Genomic DNA, 26,329 nt, shown 5'->3' with positions numbered 1-26,329 from the left:
ACTGACATAGCATTGCAAAAATCAAAATGATAAAGTAACATGGAGTTTTCATTATGTCTGCTTTGGAGGGATGGGTGGGGTCCAAACTGTGTGAACTTCTTGTAAACAACCTCCTCTGCTGTTCAGAACAAGCCAAACACTTCCATGCTGTGGCCCCTCTGCCTCTAATGGTGGGAGGAGGGCTCCAGAGGAGGGTGCATCTGCCTTGGCAGCAGCAGCAGCTCTTGGCTCTGCTGTGTGTGTCCACATTCTTAGTGGATTGTGAGCTGCATCTCTTTCTTAGCCTACTCTCCCAGCCTGTCAAAGAGGTATTCAGAAGCTGCCAGTGCTGCTGTGGTTGGAAAGGGGACAGGATTTGAAGTTTCTCCTTGAGGAGGTTGGAGAGATGTCTGGGTGCTTTTTCAGTGCCTGAGATGCTGGTGACTGCTCTGCTTCCAGTGGTGGTATCAGCTCTCAGCAGTCCAGCTGTCACAGCTGTACACCTGTGTGCTTCTAGGCTCTTCTCCCAGAAACCAGCATCAGCTTGCTGGGTTTCTTTAAGAATTAGATGACAATTAGGTTATTCCAGTTCAAGGCTGCCTGTTAGGAGTTTGTTTGTTGTCTGATGCTTAACTGATTGTCAGTGGAAGTGGTAGGTTTTGTGAAAATAGGCAAGCTGAAATATCCTCCGGTGCTGACAGTGACGCCAGGTCATATAGTTGCTTATCTCTGTAACATCCTAGGGTAGGATTCATCACATAACTTCAGTCAAGAAATCTTAGCTCAGTAGGCCAATTGTGGGTTACAGCTCATCTCAACCAGAGGAGTGCCTGAAATAAAAGTTTGTGTGACTCTTTCCAGAGGACTTTCTGGTTTTGTTGACCATGAAGGGTGTCCCATGATGTCCAAGTCAAGTGTAAGCACATAATTTTAATAGGTGAATTTCATTCTTTCAGTCTTGTTTTCTCTGAGAGATTACTTTTTCCCGTGTTGAAGAAAAAAGTTTATTTTTTCAAAACATCCAGTAAATGGGCTTACAATACATCCAGTAAGAAATTGGATTGTAGGAAATAGGCATGTTTTATTTGAAAAAGTATCTTAACCTTGCAACATTATCTCTTATATGTGTGGATTTGGTTTAGATCAAAAGCAATTCAAGTCAACTGCAGCTTGTTCCAGCCCTGTTGTGAAAAGTCTAGAATTTCTTCCCAGTCCTGTCCCTTCAGAGGAAACTGCTTCAAGCAAGAAAGATGTGAAGAAAGCTGAAATAGAGCAGCAGAAGGAAGCAGAGGTCCCTCCTACACAGGAGGTATGTACAGGCAAGAAAAAGAGGGAGTGGGAAAAAAAGAAAAAAGAAAGAAAAATGTCTTACACAAAAATGCTTATTGTGCAAATTGGTATTTTTCTCCATAAAATGTCACTTCAGGAGTTCATTCAAAACATGACCTTGAAGGATGGTTTCAGCTGCCAAATCATGTAGTCATCAGAGCTCCTCCTCGAAAGGAACTCCACAGTGTCTGCTTGTAGTGTTTGAACCTGTTAACTGATGGGACTGGAAATGAGAACTTAACTTACAAACCCCAGTCCCCCACCTGTTGGGAGGGCAGAGTATCCAGGTGGTGCAGACAGTGGAGCTTATGCTCTTAGTCCTCTTGAAGTGCTGAACAGGTGCCTGTGGTGGCAGAGGTACAAGCAGCTGTCACCATGCTGCTCTTTCAGGTAAGTTAGGTGTTGGTTAGTCAGATGGTGTCAGAGGACCAGGGCAGTGGGAATGTCAACAGGAAACAGCTACCCGTTACTTACAGGACTTCAATACTGCAACTCCCTGTTGTCATTCTGGAGATAGAGGCTTCATCTTTGATAATGTTGTTTCAGAAAATAAGTAGAAAGGGTTTAAGCTGACATTTGATGGAACCTGTTGCTTTTTTAATGCTGTTTTCTGCTCCCAAATGTCTGAACAGGTGACTAAAGCAAAAGCCCTGGAAGAAAAGGGGAGTCTAGTGCTGCCATTTTTAAAGAAACTACCTGAAACCAGCCAAGTTACTCTGCATAACTCTGCTCTACAAGGTGAGCAAAAAGCATTTGGAAAACTCAGCCAGACAGCAGCTGAATATGGGCATGTGGTGTTCAGGGAGAGGTGCCTAATGACTTGGAAGGGTTTTGGAGCTAAAACAGTAATTTTCTAGTTTCATTGACTGATATTGGTAGTGTGGCTTCTGTGATGAAAAGGATTCTTCTGGCTATTCCTCTTAAACACAACAGCAGAAAGTTGACACAGCAGAGAGAGATCTCTGTCTTGCATTTACCTGGCCTAGCACTAAAGGCTGTATTATGTCAATGAGTATTACATACTGCTGCTCACAGATGATAATGACTTAGCAATTGGCTTTATCTCACAATAAAATTTTATGGAGAAAAATTTTGCACTCAGCTGCTCTTGTGGAGCTCCTCTTTATAGATGAACAATACATATATCTGACCACATCCTTGAATTTGACCACTGCCCAACACAAGTTCTTGCAATGCAGAACCTTTTGCTTGCCTTCATGACAAATTTTTGCTTCAGACTGATAATGTTTAGTAGTTTGATTTTATATTTATTTTAAATATGCATATGTGTAGGTATTGTGGAAGAAAAAGAGAAAAATCAACTGAGGGTTTTTTCCCCATAAGAACTTCCTAGATTGTTAATATATAGGTAATATATGGATTAGCCTAATGTTTTCAAGGTTAAAACTACTGAAGGTGATTCACTTTGAAAAAACTGAAGAGGGACTTTTTGCAAAGCCATATAGTGATAGGACAAGGAATAAAAACTTTAACCTGAAAGAGGGTAGATTTAGATTAGGTATTAGGAAGAAATTCTTTATGATGAGTTGCACAGAGAAGTTGTAGCTGCCCCATCCCTTGGAAGCCTTCAGAGCTAGTCTGGATGAAGCTTTGAGCAATCTGATCCAGTGGAAACTGTCCCAGCCTGTGATAGGGGGAATTGAAACTAGATGATCTTTAAGGTTCGTTCCAACCCAAACCACTCTGTGATTGTCTGAAAAGGAATGGAATTCTCACATGTTTCTAGTGGGTAGGTGCTACCCAAGCAGACTTTGAGACCAATATCATTTTATGTTAAGCAAATCAAACCAAATAGCAAGTAAAAGGTTGTAGGTCTCTTGCCTTGTCAGTTTTCTGACTGGTGCTGAAACACTTGGCTGCACTCTAGTGTTCACAGCAAATGGAGCACTGAAAGGCTCACAAAATGCATTAAAACCTGTATCTGCAATAGGAATGGATGCAAGCGCCATGCAAAGGCTCAAAAGGGTGGCTGCCCTTGCATCAGCTCTCACGTATGTTCAGGCGCCATGATGCAAAAGTCGTATTTAAATACCCACAGTCCGTGTGATCTTCAGGTCCATAGTGAATTAGCTGCCGTGGCCCAAGGCAACTGTAGACAAATCCCTCTCGTGGCCAAGGAGGCTCGGGTCTGAGAGTGTGTCCTCACCTTTTCACCGCGCTGTTTCTCTTTTGTCTCCGTGCCCTCGCCCGCAGAGCCGCCCCGCGGGGCCCTGGTTCCGCTAAGGGTCCGCAACCACTGGCGGCGCTCGCAGTTTTTCTCGCAGTCAGGTAAACCCGGAGCTGGGAGCAGCTCCAGCCCTTCGGCTCTCCAGCCACAGGTGTCTTCAGACACGGGCTGGGCTGAAAGCTCATCACCACCTGTTCTACCTCTCGCTTTCGTAGAAAATATCTATCCCTGCTGCACAGTTGACAAAGAGCTGTTGGGTTGCACGTTGTTGCGATGCTCTGGTTTCAGACACCCAAAAGAAATCCCTTGCCTATAAATACCTTTGTCTTAATTTCTTTTAATCAGTCTAATTTTCAAAGACATTTGGATAGAAAATGGCAATGGTTCTCTTCGTAACTGTGGCTCTTGAGTAGTGTAGTCCCATCCTTTTAGCATTGCTATACTTTTTCCTTCCTTGCACTGAATCATGAAGGGAAAAGTAGATCAAGGTAGGTAAGATTCAATGTCTGAACACTGCTAACATTTGTGGTCAGAAGTAGATGGCATTAGCTAGTGGTAGAGTAGAACCTGATATTAGTTATTGTGCTCCTTTAAACCCAGATAGAAAATAGTTTTGTTGGTGATGGGTATAATCTGGTTTTCTGATTTATTCGCTTGCAATTAGTCCTTGCATTTGGTTGTGGGAGTAAATAGGAAACTAACATACAGATATAATGTAGATTTATTTACAGGCTGAGGAAATTTTGCTATGCTAAATTTAATCTTTCCTTGTTCTGTTTTTTTTTTTAATAGCTGATTCTGATACTGGTGATAAATCAAATGTGAGTACCTTTTTTGCATTATTATTTGGTTTAGTGATTTGTGTTTAGCAGAAATTATTTTTTTATGCAAACTCTCTTGTAACATCCCTAAATCAGAATGAGAACTTTTTCTCATGGACATGTAAGAAGAAAAGTACAACCCAAATCAAGGCATTGTCTGAATCTGGAATTCATCTGGAGCTAGCTATACAATATTTGGTTGCTGGAGCCACTAAAGCTTCAGAATCTCTAAATAAGATGTAATTCTAAATTATCCATTGCATTTTAATGCATAGAAATGAAAGAACTTCACAATTGTACTGTTTCCTCAATGAAACAAAAAAACCCAACACACAAAAAATGCTACTCTGAAGTACACAGTATTTCACATTCTGTTTGCCATATAGAAATAGATGTAATCTCTTCCTATGAGATTCAAATACTGCTTATAGTGGAAAGGGGTATGACAGGAAGTATCTAAAGTTGCCCTTGATTACAAAGATTTTAAGTATATTATGTGATAGGATCCTTAGTGAAGCCTGAGGATTTATTTAATTATGAATAAAAATTCAAAGCAAGGCTATAGGCTGTTTTGCTGGCAGACATAAAATGAGAGGATATTTTTTGCAACCTAAAATTGCATTTCATGTTGTAAAGAAGATTATAGAGAAGCAAAATATATGCGTTCTTTAAATTTGAGTCCCTGGAGGTGACTCTGTTCAGTGATGCTTAGAGCTTGCTTTAAGACGTTTTTCCTCCCTTCAGTTGAAATTTCCCAAGACTTTCTTTGCAAACCAAATGATTTTTTATCATGTGGCTACTAATGGGCAATCCCAAGTGTCACTGAAGCTAAGAATATTGTCTGCTACCTGAGAGAACCCTTATCTAGTTCCCAATTTCCCACTGTCACATCATTGGCAGGGTTTAATCAGGCCCAGTGCAGTTTTCTCTGGTAGCCATGTGAAGTGCAGTGTCACAGTCTAATAGCTTGGTTTTCCTTCACTTAAGCATTTCAATTTTTGGTCCTGGGATCCAGAAGAAGAGCGCAAGCGCCAGGAAAGGTGGCAGCACGAGCAAGAACGCTTGCTTCAGGTAGGGAAGAAACTGTGTATCTTCCACTGTTGCATTGTCCCTTTGGACAAAAGTTGAGCATTTTGTGTTTTCCACATCCTCTGTGCATGCTTGAGCAAATTCTGTGGCAGTAGAGTGATAAATGAGCACACACACACACACACTCACACAAACGTTCTGTGTGGTTTAGGCACTCTCATGTCTCCCTTACCCACTTCATGGAAAGACCAAAAGGACTTGGTCCTGCAATCCAGTGCACAGCTAAACTGAATGTGTTGGTCCTCAATTATATTTAAATTATACTGAACACAGACTGCAAAACTCTTAATTTCTTGGAGCCTCTTTGTCAAGACTGACAATTTCCTAATCCTGATGCTTTCTTTTTAACTCTTATTTAAAATTATGGTCTTAATAGCTTTTCATAGGATTCTGCTTTGTTCACAGGTTCTTCTTGGAAAATACCAAGCTAAATTTGGACATGAAAGGACTTGGGTTTGAGGGGGTTTTGCAAGAGAGGGAAATATCTTCAAAACAGCCATTAGTTTTGCCTAGTGGTACAGTAAACTCTAAAATTTCTAGGTTTGTGTCCTAGTGGAAAGAAATGCAGTGGACATGAGAACCTGAATCTCCCAGTCAGTCAGGAGTGGCTTTTGAAACTGTGACTAGCTTTGATCCCAAAGAAATCACATCTTTGTTGCATGTAACAGAAGAGCAAACAGCTGTCCAGGGAGGGAGAATATGAAAATGGGGTCTTTCAATCCTTTAAGTAGGACTTGTGTATCTCTATGCTTTCTTGAGATAGTCTAATTTTGTGCCTCTTAAACTAGTGTAAAATTTTTATAATAATTTTTCTGGCACATGGGGGTACTCTCTCAATAGTAAATGTTTATTTTCTGGAATAGGCAGATGTGGTTACCAATCTGAACAGATGTTGGAGCTGGTGTAAGAGGGAAGTGGAAGTCACCATTCCTCTCCATATTCAAACCAGCTCTGGCAAACAATTTTAAACACCTCTTTGAGATAATTTTTTGCGCAAAACTCTGTGAAAACAATTCTTAAGAAATCATGCCTTCAAGGAAGAAAATAAGCTATTTAACTAATTATAATCTTACTCTCTTCAAAGCTTTGCACACCCTTTATCTCTTAAATTTGCATAGTTATTCATCATTCATTAAATTGTGTTGGCATATCTCTTAAATTAGAGTTAATGGCATATCTCTTAAATTAGTACTGGTATCTGCAAAGCCTGCTTATTTATATGCTACTTTGCTGAAGTTTTTAATATACAACCATTGTCTCAGTGTTTCAGGGTCTGTGAAACATTTTTGAAACTTAATACAGTAAGATAAACAAGAAATTATTAATATTTTTGAGCATAAACTTAATTTCCAACCAAAGATTTTTAGAATTCTAAGAAATTAAACTACTTCTAATGTGTCAAAAGTTCCTTGAAGTTTGAAGGTGTTAAATGTATGTCCTGGAAAAAAATGGGCAAAGTGAAAAAGAAGCTTTTTTTTTTGACACCCATGGAGGTTTCCAATTTTTATCCTTTTATCCTTAATATCCTTTTATTTAATCCTATTTCTGATTAAACCACTCTTAGCAAATTCATTTTTACTGTGGGGATACTACAGAATTTGTTCTTAATACTGAGTGCTCTGAATTTACCTGCATTTGTGTCCGTGTACAGGAGAAGTATCAGAAGGAGCAGTACAAGCTGAAAGAGGAATGGGAAAAGGCCCAGAGAGAAGTTGAAGAGGAGGAGCGTAGATACTATGAGGAGGTACAAGGCTCAATAGAGGAGGTTGTTTTGTGGGGCTTTTTTTTTTGTGTGTGTGTGTATTTAAATGCACCCACTTATGGGTACAAAAACAACAAAAAAAATCATCCCATACCTAGATTAATTAATGAAAATCCTCTTCAAGGCTGAATTTTGAGGAGGACTGTTTCTCTTAAACACTGCCAATAGATGTTGAGGAAAAATATTTAAATATTTGGACAAGTATCCTCAGCACCTCCGCGTAGGTGGAGGTGTTTAATTCCTGTGCAAGTCAGGGTGAGTCAGTACAGCTGTGTCTGGGCACGCTCAGACTTCCCTGCAGGGCCAGAGCCCTGTGTATTTTGGCATGTACTTGGTGCCTAGACTTGGTAGAACTCCAGGTGAAATTGTCTGCCTTGGGTCTGATCATGGAGGAATTTTGTAACTGTCCTTAAAAAAAAATAAATCCACAGGAGATGTTCAAAGCTTGCAGTTGTGGAATATTAACAATCTAGAAGATAGTGGTTTTCTTCTGTGGTATGTAGGTCATTATTGAAGGAAACTGGGAAAGGTTTATAAGTTTGTCTATGCATTATGTAAATGGATGGTTTCTCATCTGTGCTTGAGGGATATACTTGTGGTCTAAACAAGAATTTTTTTTCAACTTTCAGAATGTTTCGCATGTACCAAGGGTAATTTCATACTTTTATATTAAACTTAATATATTTTGCTCTGTGAAACAGTTATTCCATGCAAGTGAAATATTCTTTCCTGTTTTGGAAATTCCATCTCAGTGGTAAAAGGAATGGAAGTGCAAAACCTCGAAGCAAATTAAAAATCGAGGTGTTACCATTATTCTCAGTACCACAAGTCCTTATCTAGCCATCTAAATTTGGTACATAGCCAAATCTTATTTTTCTTATGTGTTTCATAACTTCACAGTTTACATTCTGTATTTTTAACCCCCACTCTCTCCTGATCCTCTTTCTTCAGGAACGAAAGATAATTGAGGATACTGTAGTTCCATTCATTGTTTCTTCAAACTCTGCTGAGCTCCTCTCCTCTTCTTCCTCTACCACTGAAGGAAGCAAGACAGTGGTGAGTTTCTCATGGAGTAGTAAGGCACTGAAGAGTAATCCATCTTTAGTGCAAAGTTTAATGCTTAGCTAAAGGCTGTCAAAGTCTGGGAGCAGGAAGAGCCCTGGGTCCCATCTCTAACTGGGGGTGCCTCAGAGTGCTGTAACTTACAGATTTTCACTGGGATAGCAGTATTCCCAAGCAAACTGCTATCATCCCATTTTAAACTAGAGCAGAGAATACTCTCTGTCTGCAGATGCTCTGTCCCTTAAACAGTGCTGTAGAATTTTAATTATCTTCCAAAGCCAACAAAATCTTAGGTGGTTTCCCTGAATACAAAATCTTGAGTGTAAAATAGTGCTTATATATAATCTCAGATGAGACTGAATCCTACCTCCCCAGTTTTCCTCCTTTTCTCTCCCATCATCCCTCCTAGAAAGCAGCAAAACAGAGGAATGTTTACTCTCTATGTTTGTTTGTTTGTTTTCACTCATGCAGCAAAAATGTATAATTTAATGCATCTAGCATCTGATTAAGTTAGTGTTGGCAGAGATCAGGGAATGACGCCCCAGGTGAAATCACAGTCAAGTAAATGTGGGATTCACAGATGTAATTTTCTCTTGCCTAAGGCACCAGCATCCAGTCATCTGCCTTTTTCCATTGAATTTCAGGATTAGGAGTACTGTATCAATTGATTCTCCTTTCACTCTTCCTGCCCCCCTGTTCTCACTCATCCCTGTGCAAAGGCCTCAGCCATGGCCAATTTTCCACATGGCTGTGTAGCAGTAACTTCCTTGGTGGAGCTGCTTATGCCACAGTCAGGGCACTGCCTGTACCCAGAAGCAAAGGATCTCATGCCATTGCTTCTTTAAGCTCCACAAGTCAGGTATGAACCACTCCTTAGCACTTTGGAAGTAGTACTGTGTTGCCTCTGAGGATGCCCAGTGCATGTGAGTAATGCTTTGCTCCCAGGCAGTGACAGCAAGCTGAGGTCATTCACAAAGTCCTCACAAGTCCAATGGGAGACTGTCTAGACTCTCAAAATAATTCAAGGATTTCTGCCAAAGATTATGTAATGGGAAATTTTGATTTGCCATCCTTAGCACCATAATTGGTACCTAATTTATTTCATGCTCAGCTCAGTCCAACCAGTTGTTTCAGTAAAGTCTTAATTAAATCCAAAGTGAGCCTTATCAGGGTCAAGTGGCTCTACTATATAAATGAGAGATGTTCTTTTCGATAATAAGATGTGTCAACACAGTGTGTCTAGGGGCAGCCTGTACTTTTCCCATGTGTGCACCAATGCCAAATTCAAAGGGGACTCCTTGTTCCCTCTTCATCTGTCTTCTAGAACTCAACTGATTCAAACAGCTGTCCAGGGGAAGGCAAGCAAAAAGAAGTTCCAAAGCAGAAAAAGCTGCTCTGGGAGCAGGACACTGTGTCACCTCTGAAAAGCAGGGAAAGTGAACTCTGGCAAGAAAAGAGGAGGTATGTATTAACCCTAAGCATTTCTAACCCTGTGGAACTTTGTGTTCTCTTGGCTTCTGGGATATCATATGTGCCCACAATTGATGCTGGAGCATCAGCACTTGGTGGCCTCCATGCAATACATCCTGATCAGTGTTCACTGGCCCCACAGACCAATGCACGTGTGGCAGTGCACAGTGCTAGTTGTGCATATCAGAAGTGTTGTCTTTGTCTTGTATGGCCTTTGCCAAGAGGCTGTCACAGCAACCAGATCAGACCTTAGACAGCTCAGACATCTGTGTGCATCACTGCACTGTGTCTTGTGCACATTTCACAAGCCATCTAAAGGACTAAAGGAGCAGTGGCTGTTTTCTCTCAGAACCTGTGTGAAATTGCCTGGCTGTCTCAGAAATGCCATACCAAATCTTGCCAGGTGGTGTTTGAAGTCCTGGACTTTGCTCAACTGCTAATTAACAGGTCTCACAAAAGAGAAGAGGCATCTGATGACGCTGAGCAGTGTATAGAGAAAATGGATTAAAGCTTTTTTTCTGTCAAAGAAGCCATTTCCTACAAATGCAAAATTATCTTCAGCACATCTAAGTGGCAGTTTGAGATAAGCAGGAGGACATGGACTATTTGGAGTCAATCTTGTTAATTTATCAAGGTTTTTTCATTGCTTTGTCATTACAAAATTGACAGAATAACAAAAATCCTTTTTGTAAAAAACAGACTGGTATTCAAAAGTCTGTTTTAGCCGTTATGTTCTGGGTGACATTTCTCCTGGCTTTGTTTGTACAATGTGACTTATTTTTATTGCAGTGGAAATAAGGTGCTCTCAGGATACCCAGGGACTGGTATCCTGAAAGGAGGAAGCGAGCAGGAGCACCACATGCCAGGGATGGAGCGCAGCTCACCTGCCAGGCTGAACCTGCCTCTGACTCAGGATGAGAGTAAGACTCTTCCCATGCATGTGTTCTTCTCCACATAGAAATCAGGCAGGAACCTAACTCAAAGCATTTTGGAAGTTAACAGTACACAAATATCTTCAAAAGTTGATTATCTCAGACTAAAAATTTATTTTATGTTAGCAAAGGTAAATATGTTAAGGTGAAATTTAAACTCCTCTTGTTTCCATCAGAGATGACAGCAGGTATCTCGTTTATAGGCCTGCATGTTCACAGTATCAGTTAAAAAATTTATCTTCTATCTTTTACATAATCTTACATGCCTACAACGTATAGGATTTATCTTGATACAAAGAGCATATTTCCAACACTTACTTTGTGTTTTTGTAGGTAATTAGATTCTTGATGTCGATTTCAGTCCAGCCAAAATCACTACATGTGATATGTAACCTTTTCAAGCCAAGCCTAAAGCAACACCTGCCTCAATTTTGTCATTAGCAATGTTTAATGACATTTAAAGTTAATTTATTTTTTTAGCTCCCACGAGTATGGGTGTTTTTGAAGGAAAGAATTTCCCCAAAGCATTGCTGTCATGAGGGTCACCCTAAAAAAAAAAAAAACAAACAGCAAATTTATGAACTTAGCATCATTATCTATCTAATACAAGTGAACAGTGGAAAGTAAATAAGTAGGACTAAAGACAGCAAGTGAATGTGAATTCTGAAATCAAGTTTTAGATTTCTGTTTTCAGTTCAGCATAAAAATTCATTATTCTAAAAAATGTCTATGGATTGAAAAGTTTTCAGTGGTATTACTTGCTCCAAATGAAAATTCATCATAGTAAACTTAGTAGGCTTCCTTGTCTCAGTTTTATTGTATTCTTAGTGCTTTGATAAAAGTTGCACAAAGAAAGAAAGCAAGCAGAATATATATTATCCTGCAATACAGCCTTGGGGATTTGTAGTAGTGATTAAGAAAACTTAACAGGTTTGACAATTTTAAACTATATCTGCCAATAACCCTGCTTAAAGGTTTTCCTGGGTTCTTCTCAACAATTTGGTCCTCTGCAAGTATTCTGACAGCTCTTTTCTTGCCTCTTAAAGCATCCCATCCTTGCTCCCTCCTTAAACCCTTAAATAATCAGGTGGGTTTATTGTCTTGATATCAAAACAGGTAACAGGCCTTTCATAGGCCCCAGCAAAGTTTTCATTCTCTAAACCAGATGGTTGGCACACAGCAGGGTAAGGCTTTTCTCCAGCTGTGAGCCACAAAATTCATCTTGCAGGGTCCAGGTAATGCAGTGTTTCTCAAGGATAGGATGGCTGGCTGCCTGGGCATCTCACAGGTCATTGCTTTTTGCTGTGAGGCTGCTGCTGTCACTGAGCCATGTGAAGCACAGAAGAAAATGACAAAGGAATTACTGTTCATCAGTAGGTTTATGGAGAGCAGTGACTGTACCACCATCCCCTTAACTCCTGCTGTTGAGACGTTTGGATCCTCCAGCACCACAGAAGTTTCGGTGTCTCTGGTGCTTCCTCCATTACGACAACCTTATTTTCCCCAGTGCTGTTTGTGGATGGCTGTTTGACCTTGCCCTTTCCCCTTCAGAAATACATTCAGCAGCAGGGTAGATCATGTGTATGTGAGGGTAATGCTGAGGAATGATGTTCCAAAGAGGTCTTCTGATGTAGCAAAACCTGTCTCTGACTTTGTGGGGGTTTCTGAGAAGTCTGTTTTAAGGAGCAGTACATCTCTCTCCTTTGTTGTGTGCCCACAATCCATGATGGTTCATAAATACTGACAAAGCATTTTGCCTCAAATGCTGAGTTTTCCCCACCTCTGGCTGTAGATGTCTCCTGGAATCAGCAGCTGCTGACAAAGCGATCTCCACAGTGTGCGGAGGACATTCGGCAGAGACCATTCCTGGGCCAGGCTGTGGGACAGCAACCAAGCTCTGCAGGGGAAGCAAGGAGGTGAGAACATAAAGGTTATTGAAGAGATTGAGAAGTCCTGCTCGCTCTGTTCTCCCTTACACTCCTGCTCAGCATCCTTTGTTGGTTGGGTTTGATGAGTCCTGCAGTGTGAAGACGCCCTTCATGTCTGGCTTTCCCACAGAGACTGCTGACATTTATCTACTCGATTTCTCATTACAGGCACCACAGTTATTCATTTCAGGAGGGAGCACACCCCCTGCATGCCTCTCTCTTCTTTCCCCTTAGCTCTTTCTGCACATATCTGCATAACTTTTCATATGCTTAATTTGTTTTAATTGCCTGAGACAAATATTTGTAGGTAATAAGTAGCTAAATATGAGGATGGGGAGGTCAGGTTATATCTGCCTCTTTGAAGATGGTATCCAGGAGCTTCATTCCTCATCTTCCAAACACGTATTGATTGCTACTTTCTAGTACTTTAAAGATTATGCCTTTTAAAAGAAGATTGAGATAAAGTAGTATTTGCCTTCTGCTGTAAACTTTGGTGAAGTGTTTTTTCTTGCTACTTTGCCTGTGGTTTTTGAGTAAGCCTTACTGAATGGTAACACCAGTTCTTTTGGTAAATAAGGAATCTGTCTGCCTAGTATTTACAAAAAGAAGCTATGCAACGAGAAAGGAACATCTGTTTTCATTAGCATATATATGAACACAGTCTTCTGCAAAACCTGTTACCTCTATTAAGGTTGTATCCAGTCAAAACTAATGTAGATTGAGGTTTGATTACCTATTCCTCATTATAAACTGCTTGTGTGTATGTTTGAGAAAATTGTTATTTAATCTATTTAATAGAAACCATTTTAAGCAGTTACTGTTTGGGTCAGTCGTATGATTTCTGATAACAAAAACCATGGTTTTGATAACCAGGTTCTTTCAGAGTAGCATAGATAGCAAATAACCATTAACCAAATAAACTACCTTTCTGTGTTGGTAGCTTCCTTTTTACTCAGTAAAGAGCCAGCAGAGAGTGTGGTGTGGTGTGGTGTGGTGTGGTGTGGTGTGGTGTGGTGTGGTGTGGTGTGGTGTGGTGTGGTGTGACTTGGCTTAACCCTCCCTCATCATGGTGGGAGCTGTGATAGATTGGTGGGGTGGGCAGGAGTCTCCACATGGCTGATTATTGTGTGAGTTACCTGATTGAGCAGCAGCTAGCAGACTCAGAACCAAAAGTCCTGAAATTCACTAACTGGAGTTTCTCCATACAAAACCTGGTTTCATTTGTTGTTCACCTGTAGTAACATGTCTTCTCTGCTGTGTTTTAGGGGAGGCTATCATGAGAACTTCCGATCTGGGCCGTCATCTCCCTGCTCTCCTGCTGCTCTCAGTCACTCACCCAACAGGTACCAAAGGTCAATAAGGAATTTTGCAGACCAGACACATCTTGTAGTTGCTAGTGAACTGCCAAAGTGAAAATCACATTAGTATAATGTGGATGCACTGTTAAGTCTGCTAGGTGTTGCAATTCATACCTGTCCATGGGATAAACATGTAGCTCCCATATTTTTTGCCAGCTTCAGTGGTACTGTTACATTTGCAAATAACACAGTTCAGAGAGCAGCTCTAGAACTCTGCTTGATCATTGAAGTTTCAATAAAATTGAAATGGGACAGTATAAACCTCAGTCAAAGTGTGAGTTCAGAGCACTTAAGCCAAAGAATATCTTCATTGTGAATAGTCACCTGCTCAGGAGTAAGATCTGTTCTAGACATTGGCACTTACTGATTTAAAAATAATTTTTTTCTTTCATTTCCAAACTAGAAACACATTTTGCTTTTTTGCTGAATTTTAGTTTGCCCACAGTCATGCTAATCTCCTAGAGATTTGATTCTCTCAAAGCAATCTGTACATTTTTCAGTGAGTTATGTGTACCAACTCTAAATACATGTAGCCTGATTAAATCACTGATAATTTGGGATATATTAAAATCAGTTTGCTTATTATATAGGGTAAATTAATATAACACAACACAGCAAGTTTCTTTATTTTAAATTACATTGTTCTTCACTTTTCAGAGCAAGGCCCTCCCTCTGATATCACTTGCATTGATGTGAAATTATTGGGAATTTTTTACATGAACAATTTATTATGTTTTTCTAACTGTAGCTGGAGTTTTGGTGGGATTGCAGATCATTTCCTTGCTACAGATTGCTAGTTGTGATAGCTACTTCATATTATTAAGTAGCTATATTCTGATGTGAGAATCTTTTGCATTATCTTTTCCTGAAAAAAATCTTCATTTTGTAAACAATAAATGGGATATAATTCATTTTTCCACTAAAACATTGGAAAACTAAAACATTAAAAATTTCCCAAGACTTTAATTTGCTCTTGTAGTAACTCTGATAGTGGAGAAGAAGTAAAAACAAAGGTGAACTCAGAAATAACATAGAAGCAGAAGGGTTAAGGCTCGGGGGGGGGACCCCAGTGAAGTTATTCTAAAAGGAATAATGATAATGAACCAACAAGACAGTATAAGTCTGTACATATAAGTCTGTACTGCCTGTGTACATGGTGGGCTCAATAGCTGGAAGCAAGGGCAGTTTTCTAATTGTGATGAGTTTTTCTGCTGCTTCTGTCTCTCTTTCTCTGTGTCTCTTTTTTTTTTTTTTTTCTCCTAAATGGCTCTTTTGTCATGCTGCAGTCCAGATCTGTATCTGTTGGTGGCTTATTGTGTTGCTGCATCAAAACCTCATAGCAAGAGATTGTAAACTTGCTTATCTGAGTAGTATTTCATCAAACTGTCTTTTCAAAACTCATGAAGTATCACACAGTTTTTCTCCTGGTTGAAAAAAGCATTGGTGACACAGAGTGACAGGGGATCCCTTTTGGTCTCAGACTCATCTCACTAGGCCAAGAATCAGTTCTGGCAGGCTGACAGGCAGGAGAGAAGTGAAAAGTATGAGACCCATAAAGTATGAGACCCCTGCACTGCCATTAAAACCATTATGAAAAAGGGCACCAGTTGTTCCTGGGGCTCTGAACCTTCACCCACCTGTCATCCAACTGCAGATTTAGGAGAGAGGTCTAGACAGTCCTTCAGGACTGCTGAAGGTGCAAGTTGAAGAATTTTCTGCATTGCAGGTGGAGATCCAATTTCAGGTTTTCTCTGACTAGTTATAGTGTTAAGTGGCTGCAGCAGCGCAGTCTGAAATGAGGCAGCCAGTGCCTGGTCTGTTGCTACTGTAGTTATGCTGTCATTTTAGCATCAGTTGCAGTGTTCTTGAAGCCACATTTTTCTCTCAGTTGCAGTGTTCTTACAGCCATGTTTGCCTCCTAGGTCTGTCAGCGGGAAGAAGCTTTGTTCTACCTGTGGTCTGCCTCTTGGAAAAGGAGCTGCCATGATTATTGAAACACTCGGTCTCTATTTCCATATTCAGTGCTTCAGGGTATGGTTCTTGCTTTATTAAGAAAAACCTCAAGTCATGCACAGAGCAAGTAGAGAGTAGATGTGAAACTGAAAATGAGAGGACCAGGGGATTTACATGGTTGTTATGTCTGAGCATGTTTGTAAAGAAGTGGAAATAACACAACTAATGTGTTATCTTGCAATCAGACACATTACTTGGACTAAAACCTGTGATCAAGCAAGCAAATTTAGCTTCTGTTCTTTCGGGGGGGGGGGGGGGGGGGACTATCATATAATTTCTCTATTGTGCTCATTGTTTTTTAAATATAACATTATTTACCTTGCGAGTTTTTTTTTCCCTTCCAAAAGCATGGTCAGTCCCAAAGCCATCTTTGATCTGCCCCATGGTTGGAAAGCTTTGACTATGGAATGAATGGTGTATTCTAGCTTTTACCAGAAATATTTCTTGACTGTTTTGAGTGTTTTCTAGAGAAATCAGAAAGTATCCATTTCTATTATCTCTGGCTCAATTGATATTAGACATTTGTGAAGACTTTTTTGATTTTAGACATTTACCCAGACTAAATCTCTGGCCTCTTTAAACTTCATCCATCACAACTTAGCTGCCTTCAGAATGCAGCCTCAAAGTCAGATGTCCAATATAAGAAGTAGGCTTTATTTCTGTGTAAGCAGAGGCTGCTGAAATCCAGTCCTAAACACTTCTGACTCTACAGAAACCCTCTTACTGGTTTGCAGTGTTCCCCAGGAGTATGGGCTGGCTTCTAGGCGGATATTTTTCTCACCGTTCCAAGAACTACTTGAACAAAAGTAAAAATTTGGGAAGAGTTGTGACAAATAGCAGGGCATGGTCTCTCTTACTTTCTGTGTTCTTCACCTGACAGTGTGGGGTTTGCAAGGGCCAGCTGGGAGATGCAGCGAGTGGCACGGATGTCAGGATCAGAAATGGCCTTCTGAACTGCAACGATTGCTACATCCGATCCAGGAGTGAGTACCGAGCCTGGCAGCTCCCACAGGGAATGCTCTGGCCATGATTTAACTGCTGGCTTTGTCCAGCTCTGACACTCAGGTGTATCTTCACCATGGGAAGAGGAGCCTTCCCACACCATTTCAATGATTTTCTCTGATCAGAAAAGATTTCCAAGCCCATTACATTTTCCCAGAGGATCTCTGTCGAGCACTATTAGACTCAAAGGTTGTTTCTGTGCATAAACATGAACTCCTATACTATGCACAGATTTTGCATGACCCAGAGGCTTGGATCTCTCACGTCACATGAGACAATGTAGATAATTCTACTTCATCTAGGACCCTGGGTCGTGTTTGGAGAAGTTCCCATCTTTTTTAAATCTCTAGGCCTCCTTTTGCGGACAAAATGGTTATGTGAAATATTAAGAACGTTCTGAAACTCATACCACACAACTCTGTGGTGGTATCCCCAGATATGTTCTTGCCATACATTTTGAAGAATGAGCCCAACAATTGCATGTCAGAAAGAAAACTTTGTGATTTTGCTGCCTTAGAGCGGGTCACCTAAATGTCTTTCCAAGTCCTGGATTTCAGTGACTGGTACTAAATTATAAGAACATTTCAGATTTGCCCCAATGTCACCAGTGATGGTCAGTGATCATGCTGGTTTCCATCTTGTGGAAACAGTAAGATGCAAAACAATAGGATTAATTTTCTTCCTGTTAAATATTTTTTGGGATATTCACTGCCTACAGTTCCAACTGATAAGTGGACATCTAGAGCTCTTTTTGCTTACTATTTCCCTTGCCCTCTCTCAAAAGTACTGGCTGTAGAAATTCAGGAGTAGGAAAAGTACCTCCCTACCTCTGCCAGAAGAAAAATGGGTACATTTGCTCTGGTGCTTCAGGAATGAGATACTTCTCCATCAGCAGAGCTAGAGGGTGCTATTGTATAACTGGATTTTTTGGTGATTTTTTTTCTTAAATTCTGCTAAGAAATGTTATCAACTTTTTATTATTTATTTAACCTGAAATATTTAGAAATAGCTTTTTCCCTTCCCTATAGGGCTTGATACTATAAATCTTCCTCATGTGGTTGAGGTCCTGACCCTTAAAATGCAGATTTACTCGTCCAGCATTACAAAAAAAAGAGAGGAAGGTATAAAAGTTATCATTTCCTTTTCTTCTTAGTCCTTTTTGCTTAAATGAAAATCTAGGTCCCTTGAGGATAGATAAAGGCTCAAAAATTATCAGCTTATATGCTGTAGAAATCACTCTATCCATTATAACTTCTACAGCAGTGTTACTAGAAAATGCATTAGAGACCTGTGTGCAGTGTTTCATGTAACAATGTTTTGCATTTCTACATGCCCAGCAGAATGGTAACCAAGTCCATGACAGAGGAAATAGGTTTTGAGAAAATGCATGGCTACTGAAGAATAATAATGGCATGGGGGTTTTAATTTTTACAACAAATTTCCTCTGCTGTGTCCACTGGTCATGCAAAATCTCAAAATCCAGTCAGTTGAATTTAAGCTGCAGTAACTGTTGTTGACAATTGAAAGGATAGAACTGTATGCTTTGGATAGAACTGTAAATATTGCTAGTTGCTATTTTTTAGCTAAAATTTGATGCACTGCCCACCTGAAATTAAGAATAAACTGGTGCAATGTCAGTGTTTTGCCTTTCAGTTCTGGGAATAATGCTGCAAAATGTCAAATCAGTTGTTTGATTGCATGGTTTGTGCCTTCCTGCCCCCATGAGACCTGTGCAGCAGTGGGCAGAAGTGACAGTCTCTGACTAACCTAGGGTCAGTCAGTATTGTTTGGAGACAGTTATGGACATTTGATGAAATATTTTGACTCCCAGAAGCTTATCTGAAAAAATGGACAATTCTGTTTAGAAATAAATCATCAAAAAAGACAACTAGAGAAGCATTAAGGATTATGTAGTAGTTCAGGGTCCAAAATATTTCTGGTTTTCAGATAAAAGTGGATGGGGCTTTTATCAGTAGGTTGTTTCTGTACAATGAAACCTCACGAGGAAGGAAATTCTGTATTCAATGTCAAACACAGGGAGTGGTCACAGGTTGATGAGAGTCAAAGTCAAAGGCTGCAGAGCCTTAAATAAATATACACACAAGTACTTTGGGCGTAAAATAAGATAAAACTTCATGCAGAATGCATTCAACACATGGCAAGGAAAATGTATTTCCACTGGAATTATGCTGAATCTTTGTCATAGTTACTGCCCCCTCCCCAGCTTTGCAGGAGAAAGAAAAGACAGGGCACAAATATATAAAGCGCCAGATACATTTTATTGAATTGTAGAGGTCATGTACAGAAAAGTCTATATTTGTTGAAATTTGTAACCAATTACTTGTTTTGGTTTTGTTTTGTCTAGCTGCTGGACAGCCAACTACATTGTGACATGACTTTCAGTCCTAATAAATTTCAAGAAGGAACTCTCTTCTCATATGTATCGGCTGCCTCCAGACAATCACTTGTAAAAGCTTGAATCCATGGACATGATGGCTCTCATCTCGTTTTTAAAAACTCACAAAAAAGCTGCACCTGCTCCTTTGAAATGCAATATGTTGGTTTTTGCTTCCTTAAGAAATTTGCAAAATATGTATGACCATGTTTGGGAAGGCAAAGCCTGAGTACTATAAAAAAAAAAAAAACCAACAAAACCACCTTTAAGGTATGCTTATGATACCCAGTCTGTTACCTTGTTCTTTTGAAAGTAATAAGAGAATAAACATGCAATAAAGCTGTTTTGTTTTAATATTTCTAGCAATTAAAAAGTTTAAGTTTACAGAACCTTTATAGAATATGCCAACTTGAGCTGAGAAGTAATTTTGAGATAGTATCTAATCAGTGCATTTGGAAAACTAAACATCACAGCACGACTTCTCTGTTATAACTGAAGCTATAACATTTTTTATACAGAGACTAGTTTGATAATACATCCTGTACTTCTGAAGCATTTTTTGTTAATATTACCTTCAATGGAGGGTAGAAGTTAAACAAATAAATTATTGCACCTTTAGTCATAGGAATTTTTGTTTGTGTACCTCAAGTAATGTTCATGACTATAGCTCAATATTCTCTGAAATAAAGATTTCTTCATTAAACCTAAAGACTGCATACCATTAACAATGGGAAAATTCCCATCAGGAGCAATCCTTCTTAATAAGCCCAGCAGCCTGTGTTGTCATTAAACTCGCTGGAAGGTGATGTGGGGAAGAGCAGCCGAGTGGAGCTGTGAGTCTCTGAGCTGAGCTTGATGCTGTGGTGAAGCTTTTCTCTTTGTCATGGGACTTGCCAATTGATTTGAATGGGCTGGACATCTGCTCATTCACTTGCAAACATTACACTTGGTTGAAATCTCATGCAGAGAAACACATGTGGTTTGGGTAACCCCCCCAGGGTGGAGAATTAGACATCCTTGAGCCTGTGTTCCTCCATCCACTATCCAAAAATAGTCAGCAAAACCCAGGAGTGTGGAAGATGGGCAGGGAGGAGGCTGGAGCCACAGGCAGAAAAACTACCTTGCCTGTGTTTGGGACAGTTTTCCTTTGTGCTCTTTGATTAAGCATGTGATCCAGCAGCTCATTGAAGCAGAGGGTTCAGCAGATATCTACAATACACAGACAAAGTTAGGGAATGTATTGCAACTGTAAAATATCCTAACACTTTTTGGTAAACAGTTACTGGAAATATCTTCAAATGGAGGGAAAAAACCTTTTTCTGCCTTAAAACCACTATAAAACTAAATGAATAGAGATTTCTTTTATCTATGTGCATATCTGTCATCTTTTGATGTGTTGGTAAATAGAAATGAAGTGGTTCTTAGGGAAGCAATAATTCTGAGTTGTTCTCTAGATAGCAATTATTTATTGAAATGCTAGACAGTTGCTTGCATGTGAGTTGCATAACCATGCAAAACTATGTGTTATCAAACACACCCATGTGATGTCATTGGAGGACATTGTGACTATCTGCTGGAAAGTTACATGTGACTTCCTCAATATTGTGCCTTAGAAAATGCAAAGCTGTTGCACACAGTCAGCAATGACTTATGGATGCAATAAATCCAACAAGCTGAAGTCCTTCTTGGACTTCACCTGGGGAATATTTTTAAGTAAAAATTAAATAAATCAGACAAATGTTTTGGAACTAAAAGTGATATCCTATATTTTGATCAACCACCTACATGATTTACTGTCAAAAGGTTTTGATAACCAGGATGCTTACTCTCTGCTTGTGGTTGTTAAAACATTTTCCCACAAAGAACGTGTAACATGGAAATTCAAGAAGCAGATTTCGTACCTGATGTGGTACATCTGTTTAACTCCCTACGCTGCATTAAGGATATGTAAATATATAATGTCTGAACCTAATTTTTAAATGAGACTGTGCATGCTTGTGCATCTATTTGGTATGGGTCTCTAGCGCTGCTGCACCCAAGTGATAGAGTTAGATGTGCAAATCAGTCCCCAAGTGTATCAAAGGTTGGTGTCTCAGAGGTCAGGTCCGCTTCTCATTCATGTAGGGGTAAGTGCCCAAAGGGCTTAGGAGCATGGTTGGGATAAAGTGCATGAAAGAGGGGGGAGGGATATTGCATCACACTGCAGACACATCACTGGGTCTCTGGAGCCACTTAGGAATTGCTCCCAGTGTCTATCAGATAGTTTTGTGTATGCATGCTTTAGCTAAGTTGATTGTACTCAAAGCGAAATGAAGCAGCGCTCAACAATGACGATTTTTTTCCGCTAATGAACATCTACTCACCAGCACAGAATAATTTCCAACAGTTTTCCAAATCATACTTGCCAACTTCTTATGTTTGATTTTATATTCCCTCTGGAATCTTACATGGCAAATTCATTCAGGCTAAGATTTTTTTTTCTTTTTTTTTTTTTTTTTTCCAGTTTAAACACATTAAGATTATACATTTCTAGTCAGGAACTTTGAGCACATAAAAAAACAATGCTTTCCCACATTTGAACTCCAATGTAAATGTATTTGTTGCAAAAAGTGATTTATTATTACTAAGCAAGTACAATATATGTAATGGGTTTTAGATGTTTTGGAATTTATTTAGCCTCTTACTACTTCAGAGAACCTGAACAGGTGTCATAACCCATCTGTATTTTACAAGCCCATTTTCATGGTGTATTTTTTCCTTACTCTTGCTATGTAGTGTTATTGATGCAGTACATCTGTAGTTTTCAGTGAATGTCGTAAAGGTTGGTGAACCAGAGGGGAACCATCCTTATCTGCATGTCCATTCAGGGACAAGGATTGCTCTCCCAGCTGGGGCTAATGTTGAATACCAATTATGCTAATCTTCCCTTTATTTTATTTATTCTAAAATGCCTCTGGAAATTAGGAAAACTTGTCTAAAACTCAACAGCTTTTATAGTAAATGTATGTTTATAAATAAAATGTTGATTACCTTTGGTGGTGTTGATTTTACTTATTCTAACTAACTTCTATTGCATGAACCTGGATTGCAGAATAGAGGCTTCTGCTTGGTTGAGCTTGGCTGAGCCAAACTATGTTTCCCAGAACTTAGTGTATGAGATGAGACAATAAAAAAGACATGGCTGAGATGGCAAAATGCACTGTGGATTGCCACTGAAAGCTGTAGCCCTCTATTCACGAGAGCATGTGTGCCTGGTGTAAAAGATGAACAGAAAAGGCTTTCTGTGAAGAGGCTAACCTAAAGTCCTCAGATCTTTCATCAGTATTGGTCGACTGTGGTTCAGACCTTCACCCAACAAAGCACTTTGTATATGGCAGTACTAAATACGTGCTTAATTCCATTTCCACGTAGCAAAGATCCTGGAGTTTGTGCTTAGTTTTGCATTTACTGAGGTGTCTCACTAAGTCTTGAATTGCAACAAGGGTAAAACTTGTCCAGTCACCAGCAGAAAGTTCACAGAAAATTTTAAACTAATAACTGCCCCTTTTTCTATTGGGTCGTAAGTGGATGACAAGTTTGAGTTTGTGCCAGTAGAACATCTCGGCTGTCAGATGAGTCATGGGGATGTACAGACAAGTTAATTTTTCATTCATTCATTCATTCATTCATTCATTCATTCATTCATTCATTCATTCATTCATTCTTTCATTCATTTTTATCCTGGTTCCCCAAAGGCAGGGGTGCTGGCCATGCACTATTCCAGCGTGTCCATGCGGGCCAGCACTCTCTCTGGTGGCAGAGGCACGCTGGCATTCCCGGCAGTGCCACCGGGGCCCTGTCTGCGGGAGCTGCTCGCTGCCACTGGAGGCTGCTCTGAGGCTGGATTTGGAGGCAGTCAGGCTGCTGTTTCTGCTCCAGCAACTCTGCACCAAGGCTGCTTGGCACACAGACAAACTCTGTTTGTGACCCCTATCAGCCGGGGAAAATGGTGGCAATCCTCGTACGATTTTTGTATTATTGTTATTATTATTACTATTTTCTAGTGAATGTGACCTGCACAGTCATTTATGGTCCTAAAAGGGAATCGTTGGGGGTGCATTCACCAGACAAAATAATTTTGAATACCTTGTAAATGGGGAGTTGTGTCACCGGGTTACCTCCCCAGAACCTTCACCTGCAGGTAGCAAAGGCTGCCTGGAGGGCCCTGAGGGAAACCACGGGGCTCACAGGGCCTTGGCATGCCTGGGAGAGGGGATGTTGAGCTTGTTGAGCAGTGGGTTGAAGCTGAGGGTGTATGGGAGAAATAGGAGATGAAGGGAGAGATGAGTGGGCTGTTACAGCTGAGGTTCAAACATCAGAGCAGAGGATGCCCCACACGAAGAGGGATGTGTGTGTGGCTCCCCAGGAGAGCTCTGTGCCTCCTCTACATCCTGGCCAGGTGTGATGCCCCCATCCCTCTCCTATCCCTCATCATAGACAGTTGGGACAAGTGCTCAGTTTCCTCCATCCAGCCCACTTTGTTTTCTCATTTATTTTCTCTCCTTTGCCAGTGTTTTGGTGCAGAGGCCATCAATGGGCACAGGCAGGTGCTGGTAGCTGCAGGAGGCTCTAGGCACAGTGAGGAACATCAGTAGCTTGCTTACCTTGTGAGTATTGGTCATGATCCAGTGAACTCTTCTGGAGCATAGTTAAAAGCAAGCAACTACCACTTTGTTCAGAAAATTAGCTTTAGGTATGGGTCTTGATGGGTGCCCTTCCTAGTAATGGGAGGATGGTCAAGTAGTTACTCAATAAAATGTGCAGAGTGGAAGCCTGCCCTTCACCAGGTTGGGAAACGGGGGAACAAAATGACAAGATGACAAAATGACAAGATGACAGAGACACATCTGCAGTGAAATTCAGAAAGGGTTGTGAACACTCAAAATGAGCAGATGACCACTACTTGGATGGGAAAACAAAAATGTCAGTAAAATAAATCTCCTGTAAAGGCAAACAGGTCTCCTATAGAGTTTTAAAAGCCTCCGGTAGGAATGTAATTTCATCTGAATTTCCTGATAAGGGGAAATGACTAAACTGGAAGCTGCTCAAGTTTTTCAAGTAATAAGAGCCCAAAAAAAGAGATAGAAGGTACAGGACAGGATGTGACTCTTCCTACAGTACAGTGGGGGGTTGGCATTTGAGGATTGTTGGGGTTGCCTATTTTCTAGTTCAGGTTTTTTATAAAATGTACCATGAGTTTAACATGCAAGAGGGAGCTGCTGCTCCATAGGTCTTGTGGAATGCCTCATACTCTGCCAGAGTAACTAGTGAAGCTAGGTAAACCCCAAAGCATATGGGGTTTTAAGTAATTGAGGAAAAAAACCCCTCCATTATTCAAGATAATCTTATAAGTCACTGTTCACTCATCCATAGAGTCCATCTGCTTCCCTGCACCTGATGCACTGTAAATTCTCTTAGCTAATGCCACATCCATAGCTCACAGATGTATTTTTTTTTTCCAAAGCAGATGACCTGCTGGTTAAAACCTGCAGAAGCCAGTCATGGGTCTAGAAACTAAATCAAAACTAACCAAACTGCAAATCTTTCCTTGAAATAACAGAATTTATCAAATGGGAAAAGAAAGTAAGATTTCAAAATTTCCTTTTATCTTTTATATCTGATTATAGACAAAACCACTCCAATTACAAGCACAGAAACAGAACCATGCTATCCACATCTCTGGAAACTTATTGTAGTAATGCTGGAACTGCTGTTCCAGGGGCATGGACTTGGGGGTTTGCAATGGCTGTCCCTTTCTTTCAGTGGCCACATGCTCTTTGGTTGTCTTTGGTTTGTAGAACTTTGTGAGTGTGCACAGCTCAAAACTCACAATAATCCTCAATATAACAATATGCCCCTGTCATTTAAATTGAGGATGTCACCTCCAAATTCACCTTCCTGGGACCACATCTAAACATTGCCAGGTGAGAACAAAGTGGCTATTTTTCCAAAAGGTGTGAAATGTAGGGTTTTTTAAAATCTAATTGCAAACTTTTCTTAGGGAAAGTGAATTCCAGTGAGTGATTTGGCATCTGTGTGGTGCATTAATTAATACTAATGTATTGAAGTAGACTGGGTTGCAGCATGAGCTTTCTGTGTTGGACTTTGTGCAATTATGGAGGTCTTAAAGTTTTTCCTGAGTGGTACGCAATGATAACACTCAGATAATTTCCAGCCTGAGGGTGAAGCTCTCTGAACTGTTTCATGAACTGATGTTCTGGAGGTTTTCTGGAAAACATTTGGCTTGGCTCATATTTGATGCTTTTTGTGCCCTTCCTGATTCCATGGGTTTATCATTCTTGGGCAGAGGGAAGTGGTCATGGTTTGCCATGGTCTCTGGGGAGTGGAAGACACTGCTTACAGAGTCTGGAGAGGGAAAGCCCTGCGCTGAACCAGACATGGCCCCTGCAAACCCTCTGTGCCCAGCCATGTCCCAGTTAGGCTTTAGACAGGCTAAATGTGAAGACAACAGTGTTAGATAGACATATGACATGCATTCTGTCTTCTAAGTATTCACAGGTCTTCAGCTGGGTTTAAAAGGGATGGATAGAAGAACAGCACTCTATGTAAAAAATAAGCCAGTTAACACACACCTTACTCATGCTCCTAAATGCATATTGTATCTTGTTGTTATTTTATAACAGGTAGGATGACATTAAGAGGGGATCTATGCCACTAACTGATAAAATTACAAATTGTTCCAGTGGACTGAAGCTGAATTTTTAAAATAAACTTGCACCCTCACAAACCCACTTCCAACCATTTCTGTTGCAATGCCACCTACATGTCCAGTGTGCATCTGTGTGACGATGGCAATGCTGGCAATTAGTGGCAGAGGCAAATCAACCATCCTGACCTCTCATCCCCTGCACTTTGCTTCTGCCAAAGCTGTTATCTCTCGGAGCATTTGTCACAGATACACGGGGGCACTCAGCAGTTGAAAAGCCATTATCTCTTTCAAA

At 40.3% G+C, this 26,329-nt stretch overlaps 1 protein-coding gene across 4 annotated transcripts in view; it reads left to right on the top strand.

The window, feature by feature from the left end:
• Window positions 1–22,354, top strand: part of LIMCH1 (LIM and calponin homology domains 1) — a 174,905-nt gene extending 152,551 nt beyond the window's left edge. For 3 of the 4 annotated variants that reach the window (XM_058023743.1, XM_058023741.1, XM_058023744.1), the window contains 13 exons: window positions 1,122–1,288; window positions 1,941–2,046; window positions 4,289–4,317; window positions 5,305–5,388; window positions 7,058–7,150; window positions 8,120–8,224; window positions 9,555–9,691; window positions 10,490–10,620; window positions 12,425–12,548; window positions 13,826–13,912; window positions 15,841–15,949; window positions 16,812–16,914; window positions 19,299–22,354. In XM_058023743.1, the coding sequence (XP_057879726.1) occupies window positions 1,122–1,288; window positions 1,941–2,046; window positions 4,289–4,317; window positions 5,305–5,388; window positions 7,058–7,150; window positions 8,120–8,224; window positions 9,555–9,691; window positions 10,490–10,620; window positions 12,425–12,548; window positions 13,826–13,912; window positions 15,841–15,949; window positions 16,812–16,914; window positions 19,299–19,324 (1,301 nt within the window). In that variant the 3' untranslated portion in view covers window positions 19,325–22,354. The remainder of the gene's footprint in view (window positions 1–1,121; window positions 1,289–1,940; window positions 2,047–4,288; window positions 4,318–5,304; window positions 5,389–7,057; window positions 7,151–8,119; window positions 8,225–9,554; window positions 9,692–10,489; window positions 10,621–12,424; window positions 12,549–13,825; window positions 13,913–15,840; window positions 15,950–16,811; window positions 16,915–19,298) is intronic. The other variant, XM_058023742.1, reaches the window with a different exon arrangement.
• Window positions 22,355–26,329: the final 3,975 nt, after the last annotated feature.

The sequence above is a fragment of the Melospiza georgiana genome, chromosome 5 (assembly GCF_028018845.1).
Source record: "Melospiza georgiana isolate bMelGeo1 chromosome 5, bMelGeo1.pri, whole genome shotgun sequence".
Taxonomy (NCBI): Eukaryota; Metazoa; Chordata; class Aves; order Passeriformes; family Passerellidae; genus Melospiza; species Melospiza georgiana.
This window is presented reverse-complemented; position numbering and strand designations above follow the sequence as displayed.